The sequence below is a fragment of the Chelmon rostratus genome, chromosome 3 (genome assembly GCF_017976325.1).
Source record: "Chelmon rostratus isolate fCheRos1 chromosome 3, fCheRos1.pri, whole genome shotgun sequence".
NCBI lineage: Eukaryota > Metazoa > Chordata > Actinopteri > Chaetodontiformes > Chaetodontidae > Chelmon > Chelmon rostratus.
In genome coordinates, this window is record NC_055660.1 from 1,341,085 (window position 1) to 1,349,360 (window position 8,276).

Here is an 8,276-nt window from a genome sequence, read left to right on the forward strand (position 1 = left end):
ATGGTATATCTAAACTTCTTCACAGCAAACCAGAAGCAGCTACTGACATGTCTTGAAAAATGGCCACATTTAGCGTACGTTTTACATATTTCGTACCTCTTAAATGTCAAAAAGGAACCAAACAGTCTTTCTTTGACAGCACACACATGTGTCTGTGATTCTGGGAGAAAAAAATAAAGGAAGTGAGTATTTCTCACCACTACAGTTGTACAAATGGATGATTATACAGAGACAAGACTCATGTTTGACAGCTCAGTCATTAAGCAGCTGTGAGAGTTTGACTGATTTGCGATATCATCAATATCTAAACAACCCAAACCAAAATATGCAAGGTGTTCACAACGTGTTCACTGGATATGTTTATGCTTCGTCACATCTGACGGTTTCTGGGCTCCGCAGCAGCTGGACTTCATTTCAGAGTCAGTCTTGAAGTTTTGGAGGAGGCCTCCAAAAAGTAACAAACACCAGGGACGTCCTCTGGGAAGTTGGCCGGAAGCTCCTGTCTGCTCCTGGGAACGAACACAAACTCTGGCCGATCCTTCAGCGATCTGGGACGAAGAGCACACAAATAAAACATGAATCTAAAAATAATGTGGCAAATTATTTGACACGGGAGGAAACACAGAGGTCTTCTAAAAGTTACGTTTCCTGTCGAGAGAACTTTTTTTCTCTGCAACAGCCACATCTGGAAATGAACGATACAGCTGTCGCTTTAAAATCTGTGTATTTAAGGTGGTTGACATTTACTTATTTTTGCATCTTTTAGTCAAATAAAAACATATTAAAGAGTGATTTTCACCCTGGACCAGCCACGTCACCTCACCTGTGGGTTGTAGGGCTGATGTTGATTTTTCCTGGTTGGCTGCAGGACTCAAACTTGTTGGCCAATGTGACGTTGTTCCCGAAAAGACAGTAGCGCGGCATCTTCACCCCAACGACGCCAGCCAGCACTGAACCGGTGTGGAGGCCGATACGCATCTGGAGAGAAGTGCCACAGTCAGCATGGTTCAGGCTTCTGTTGGCTTTTACACATCAGTAGCACCACCAGAGTGCACAAAAGGCGTCCGCTCCACTTTTTAACCATGTATGTTTGCAGTACTTGTAATGTATACATTGGCGGGCAGATCCTATTGGTCAATATTGGCCTATCATAGATATCAGTATCAGTAGCGGCATCGGCCCCAGAAATCCCATAAAATGTAAAAGATCCACAATAAATTGGGTCTTGAAACAATCCCACGAAAGCACCGTAAACACTCGCTAACACGGCTGAAAATAGTCCTCAACAAACACATGACTTCCCAGTTTTAAGTTCCCATGAAACAGTCGGTGGAAGCTATTAGCTTCTGCAAATTGACTTGCTAGCTGTAAAAGGCAGCTAAAAACCAGCTGACTGGACCGGGAGCTCCCGGTGAACACAGCCGGACTGCGGAACAGCCTCAGAGACTGACGTAGGCCAGTTAATGGGACTGCTAGCATGGCTAACTGAGCTAACCAGCAAAGGGCAACTACACTTAGCCGCAGTTAGCGGCTACGTTAGCAACAACTGAAACCGTCTGTGTATCAGGAGATCAGTGAATCTCCTCAGAACTCTAACGTTATATTTCCTGTCATCTGTCGTCCGGGAGGCGCAGTTAGCGGCTACTTTAGCAACAGGTAAAGCTATCTGTCCAGAGCTGAGGCGGAGCAGCCAGCAGACATCAAAGAGAAAACCAGAATATATGATCCAGCTTGAGCCAGATCACTAAATCTAGTTCTAAAGTTGTGTTTTTGTACAGAAATCTCTTTGCACATCATGTATCATGAAAGCTGAGAAAGCGTTTCATTGGAGGCAAAGTTAGTGAATCCCCCCGAGAGCAGGATGGGACCTTTAAAGGGACGCTGTGCCGTTGTTGACCACTAGTGGTGCTGTGGAGTAATGTTTTCATGGGTGGATGCTCGTTATGTCTGTATCGCGCAGGCAGATGACGACACACATTAACGTGGACAAGCAACCGTTTGTTTTCCGCTCATCAACAGCTGGTGGCGGTAGCATACTACATATCATCTATCGTATGTTTATATCATGTTTATTAGCACATATGAACCCAAAACCCAACACGCCATACTGTTTCATGGCTGGACATCCGCAGCGAATGGAAAATCCTCCCTGCCTTTGACATCATTTTGTAAACATTTCCCAGAAATCTGCCTTTTTTATGTTTACTTAGATCAGTTCTGATTAAATGGCACAGCTGACGCAGCTCTCAGTTTTCAGTGTGGCAAGAAAAATCGCTGATTTCTAAGTAGTCAGCAGATCTTTGGCTGCTCGTAACATTTATTCACTGGTAAATGCTAGGTTCTGTAAAGACAAGATAAAAAAAGTGAGATAATTCCAAGACTTATAATTCCAAGGAATAAGGAGCAGTACTCGACCCTCACCTGTATCGGTTCTCCAGTTGGCGTCATAACGTCGTCTGAGAGCTCCATCATCTTTAAGGCCATGAGTGCTATTTGGACAGCGTGAGTCTCGCTCTCCTTGTGTAAGCCACCAGCTACACAATACGCGTCCCCAATGGTCTCCACCTGAACGCAGTGGATGATCATTACTGTGATTTCTAAGCTGGCAGCTGAGACAGAAGAAAGGATTTAAAAAGCTGTTTGTGTGCCCGCCGACCCAAAGTCAAGGACTTCTTTACCCCTGAAGCTGTACGGTATTTAACCTGAAGGATTAAACTTTATTAAAAAGGTCAAGTCAATAAATCTTGAGCAAGATGACTTTCATCAAAAACTCTTTACGATGTGACCTGTTCTCCATCTTACAGTACAAGACAAAAAGTGCACAGAACTGAGGAGTCATATAACCTGAACTGTAACAGTACTTGATCCCCCACCATTAAAAAAGTCCGTATATATCTCTTCTTCCTCTTCTTCTTCTTCAGTTTTGTATGTGTACATCTGGTCCGGAGAGCACTCAGCAGCCATGAGACAAAGTGAAACTATTTTTAGGCTCATGCCTGCGGAGTGGAAACAGGGTCCTGAAGGAACCTCTGACTTCCTCGACTTTTACGAGATATTTGTCAAACACGCTGCTCTCTCTGTTATACCTCGGTGACACTTTGATTACATTATCCAGCCTCCCTGTAGATTAGGAGCGAGCACTGGCGGAGCTACAGTTTCAGTCTGTCCTTTCAACCTGTTGAATGTTGGATTATTCTGTTCAAAATGTTTAATATGTTTTTTAACCTGTGAACAATTTTTATATTTTTGAGTTCTTCATATTTTAATGCATGTTTTAGAAAAATGACCAATTAAAGGGCATCCTTAGGTTTTTTCAGTGACCAATCGCTGCTGTACCACAGAGGTCCAAGGCCTGTATTATCTTCTTGGACTTGAGGAGTTTTGAGGCTGATTCTGATATTTTTCTAAGCTAATTAGCCAAATATATGAGAATATAAGACGACTTTATAAAAAAAATCCATAAATTAAACATATTCTCCATCACAATCACATGCCTGGCTGCGTAGAACATTATTCTGGGAGATCAAATTTACAGGAAATATAGTTGAACAGTTAAAGGAATCAATTAGATCTTAGATGTGATTTGTTTAAATGCTCCTCTGGCTACAGGGTTCTTAAAATATCTGCACCAGTGACTCTCACTCACTTACAATTCATCTAAAACACTGGGATGTTAAAGCTGACTCGGTGTCGTACGATGTCATTCATGCTTGGAAAAAGAAACGTGACAGTTTGACGTAACGCAGAGTCGTTCACCTGCTGCTGGTTTCCTGATGTTTGAGACAACTCTGTGTGAGTGTAACCGTCATCAACTGTCTCCTCAGCAGTTGCTAAAAAGTGCTTAAAAATATGCTCCTATGTTGCATTGACTCACCTTGTAAACATCAAGCTCTCCACAGTGGTGGTCGAACCTGGTGTACAGCTCATTGAGCATGGTGATCACCTGCATCGGGGTGCAGCGCGAGCAGACGGCCGTGAAGCCCACGATGTCGGAGAAGAGCATCGTGACTCGCTCGAACTTCTTGGCCTGGACCGTTTGGCCCTGCCACAGCTGCTGCGCCACCGTGCCGGGGAAGATGGAGAACAGGAGGTCCACGGTCTTCTTCTTCTCCTCCTCCAGGGCTCGGTGAGCGTGCTCCAAGGCCGCCTTGGCCTTCCCCAGCCGCTTCTTCAAGCCGTCCTGGGCTTTGGCCTGTTCGCCGACCAGCACCACGTCACGCAGCGCGTTGTGAATGGGGATGTCTGACAGGTAGAGGCCGCGGCCCGTTAGCTCCTCCAGCTTGTCCACACACGGCGAGCCCAAGAACAAGATGGCGTTGGACTCGGAAACGTAGATCATCTGACCTTTAAGGTCCGTGAGCTGAAAGGAAGAAATCAACTGATGAGACAAAATTCTTTTTGGTGGAGTTTCGTACGTGAACAGCACGTCCTCGCAGCTCGAGGATGTGCTGCTATTAGCTCCTTTTAGTTTCTGAAAGTATTTTATTTTATATTTCCCACGGCCAAACATGGAAAGATAATGTTTTTTTCTCTTAGTGGCATCTGTGCATTAAAAAATATACAGTTTATAGATACATAAACTCTCTCAACACATGCAGACATTTAAACACTAAACATAAAGCGACGCAAACATGTCCCTTGTGTGATATTTGTGTAACAGCAGCTGTCTGTCAGCCCAACTCAAAGACAGGAGCTCTATTTATGTTCCAGTCGAGCAGAAACTGGATCAACAAAAACATTTTTCACGAGCTACTATGCTACGACATCCGTACAGATGTTCATGGCTCCCAGAGGACGACACCCCCTGACTCTGGTGCTGCTCTGACTTTTAGTGCCGCTGTGAGGTTGACATTTGTGTGAGACGTCTCGACAGCTGTTGGATGGATTATTGTGAAAATTAGTCATCTTAGTGATTTTGTGACTTTTCACGAGGTCAGAGCGGTCATTTGTCCTGAGCTTGGATTTATAACTAACTGCCTTCAAAATGAATGAATTCCCTTCAGCCTCAACTGTGCTTTGTGTCTGCAGCTGATTTGGAAATATTAGAAGGCTAATACCTTAAACTCAGATGGTTCACGTGCTGATGTTAGAAAACGCAAACACGTTAATGCTAAATAATACATGAGCAATTAAAACCGTAGTTACTTGTCATGTCATTACTGGAAGTGGATCAGGATTCAGCAGCAAAACCAAACACTGTGTTTTGAGGTTTTAAACAAACGTGTTTTTGTAGAAGCACAAACTTCTCATGTTTTTAGTTATTGTGATTCTGCCAGTTATCGCTTCACGATGGCCGTAAACTGCTCGGTGTGAAACGCAGCTGCAGGAGTATTTAGAAATTCGTGGCAGACTTCACGTTGAACGTGACACTGCTGTTGACATTTCAGTCGTGTCTGTGCAGAGTGGACCCATCAGCTGAATAATACATCACAAACCCCAGACGGAGAGAGACCGAGACTCTCGCTTTATGCTCACTATGACCTGTTTTAACACGGCTCTGCGGCCACTCGCAGTAAAACTACCACTGGAGCGCTGGCGTTACAGGAAGTGGAAGCATCTCTGACTGAGTGTCGGTTGGTCTGCGCCCCCTCACATAAACAGCGCGAGCGTGGCTGTGCCTTTGATGGTTGAGATGGTTTGACATTTGCTTCTGATCTCCGCTGGGGGTTTAATGTTGATCTCTACCTCAGGCCAAGTGCGCCCAAGTCCACCACTAATAAGCTCGACTGCTCATGAACAGCCTGATTTTCTTCTCTGGATTTAAAATGGAGACGTTTCCGCCTCGTTAGCCGTGAGTCTGGCAGAGACGTGGACGTACCTTCCCTGTGTTATCTGTGGTGGAGACTCCGTGCTTGATCCGAATGATAAACTGTGTGTTTAGCATGGTCAGAATACCCTGAAAGGTGCATCTGATCTGGGGAGAGACAATAGAGAAGTGTTCCTGGAAGGTAGCAGACCGCCTCAGTCCGTCCTTCCTGGTCAGTCTCTTCCTGAGCCCATGTCCTATCTGTACCAGAACCAAGTCCTGGTCCAGGATCAGATGGAAAGGGAAGATGGTGGAGAACAGAGAGGTAGGAAGGGTCCCGGCTGAGGTGGCCCGCAGCGGACTGGGGCTCAGATTTTTAGCATCCTTGACTACGACTGTGTACAGAAGACTGGGCTGCGGGCTGGACTGCAAGATGGTGTCTTTGGCACCGGGGGGGTCCATCAGCACGTCCACAGTTGTGTGATACAGCAGGCGGGCAGCAGCTCTGATGACTCCAGGGAAGAAGAGCTCAGTGGTTGGGCGGGGGTTGAAGAAATAGACAGTAAGCAGACCCAGGTCCTTGTCTAAGCACAGAACCGAAGGTTCGTTTACACAATCCTGTCTGTCCGGGCTGTGCGGCGCGCTGCTCTGTTTCAGCAGGACATTGAAGCTGTTGAGGAAGTCGTGGAGAGCCCCCCCCACCACCCTCAAAATGTGTCCGTCCTCCTCGTAACACATGTTGAAGAGCTCCTCGCCAAGAGCCACTCTCAGAGCTTCCATCTGGGTTTCTGTCGGGAGCACGATGAGAAACAGGTGAAGACAATGAACATTTCTTTTTAGCAGAATTTACACGTTACATGATTTGAGCTTCAGGTTTGACTTTACCTGTTTTGGTTGAGTAAACGTTCATCATTTCCACTAAATGCTCTGGCTCGTCGCTGCAACTCTGAGAGTCTGCACAGCAAATTATCGGACTGGAAAAACAGCAAATATGAAAGTCAGACACATAAAACGCTGCTCAGTGCATCACATCTTTGTCCAGTCACTGAAACACACCAGACTGCACCTATTATTTACATTCATTATCAGTTAATCTGCCAAATATTGTTTGTTTTCTAGGAAAAAAAAAGTGGAAAATGTTGGTTTTGCCTTCGAGTCTTTGTCTGACCAACAGACGAGAATCAAAAGAGATTCAGTCTAAAATGATCAAATATGATTTAAAAAAGCAGCAAATTCTCACATTCGAGAAGCTGCAGCCAATGAATGTTTGGCATTTTTTGCTGAAAAACAACTCAGACAATTAATCAGTCGTCATATTTGCAGGTTACTTTGATCGGCTGCACATCATTTCACATCAGACGGTGATGATACTGAGAGTGTGGAGGGTGTTTCACTGTCTGTGGTCTGTGAGGGATTCCTCTCCACCTCTGAGTCTGCATCTCTGATCAGGATCAGAGTAGTGAGAGAGCAGCAGGAGAAGCTAAACAGATGTTCCAGATGAGGCTGCAGCATCTGCACCATCACCACTGTAATCAGAGACAGCGGCTGTGGTGGCAGCGAAGGCCTGCGGTTTCCAGCAGCAGTTAGTGGCAGCTGTATTCACCAACATTACCTGCCAGAGCCCCTGCTGTGGTCCGACAGCCTCATCAGTCGTCGGAGGGCAGCATGCAGCCTTTCAAACTGTAGGACAAAGTGTTGAGCGAGTTAAAGGTCGACATGAATGTTCAGAACAGGCAGGTGTGTGCGCGCTTCCTGCAGCTGTCTCAGCGTCACACCTGGACCGGAGGAGCTGCATGAGGTGAATATTAATCAGCGTGTTTTAACTCACCTCGGGACATGCCAGTTTTCGGATGCTCTCCCCGAGCGTGTGCAGGTTAACTTTGGCTCTGCTGGGCTTCTGCTGAGGTAGATCCTCGCCTGTTTTTCCGTGCACGTCCTCAGAAATCGGCAGCACATCCGCAGCGTCAGTTGAGCGCTCCTCAAAGTCTCCGCGCTCGTCGCGCCCGGCGCGGCTGGAGAACGGACACTCTCCGGATATCTTCAGCTCCTTCAGCTTCGCGCAGAACATCTTCTCCCCCCGTGGCGCTTCTCTCTTATCTAGTCTCGGAGGGACTCGGTCCTGGTCGAGCAGCCGCGGTCTCCGGGAGAAATTCCATCATCTGTCGGGCTCATCCAGGACGCGCTGGTTCAGATGATCGGCACCAAAAACCGGAGACCACATACAATATTCATTGAGAGCCGCACGAGCGAATGATGGCACGGACCCATCGCTGCCAAAAGCCAATGAGCGCGTGGAGACAGAAAGAGCAGCAGGCCAATCCATGCGCGCGAGGGGCTGGTGGAGCTCAACCTATCAGCAAGGAGACGTTATTTCCAGGCGACTCCTCGCAGGCGATGCACTTTCTTATTTAGAGCAGCCTTTGGACTGAGTCCCACCGTGAGGAAATGACCCCCCACTGGAGAATAATCATCAACCTGCATTCACTGAGGGCTTCACGCGTTCGTGACTGTAATCTGTATGTGATGCTGA

At 46.5% G+C, this 8,276-nt stretch overlaps 1 protein-coding gene across 1 annotated transcript; it reads right to left on the bottom strand.

The window, feature by feature from the left end:
* Positions 1 to 409: 409 nt before the first annotated feature.
* Positions 410 to 7,814, bottom strand: gucy1a1 (guanylate cyclase 1 soluble subunit alpha 1). The gene is made up of 8 exons (XM_041933067.1): positions 7,575 to 7,814; positions 7,359 to 7,426; positions 6,632 to 6,720; positions 5,819 to 6,534; positions 3,875 to 4,360; positions 2,422 to 2,565; positions 824 to 978; positions 410 to 548 (listed from the first exon to the last, which is right to left on the bottom strand). The coding sequence occupies exons 1-8, from the start codon at positions 7,812 to 7,814 to the stop codon at positions 410 to 412; spliced, it is 2,037 nt and encodes a 678-aa protein (XP_041789001.1).
* Between the last annotated feature and the right edge of the window lie 462 nt (positions 7,815 to 8,276).

Coding starts and splice junctions, on each gene's coding strand:
- gucy1a1 (XM_041933067.1), bottom strand. CDS start 7,814: ATGTTCTGCGCGAAGCTGAAGGAGCTGAAGATATCCGGAGAGTGTCCG. Junction 6,721..7,358: donor CACAGCAGGGGCTCTGGCAG/GTAATGTTGGTG, acceptor CTGTTTTTCCAG/TCCGATAATTTGCTGTGCAG. Junction 6,535..6,631: donor CGTTTACTCAACCAAAACAG/GTAAAGTCAAAC, acceptor TGCTCCCGACAG/AAACCCAGATGGAAGCTCTG.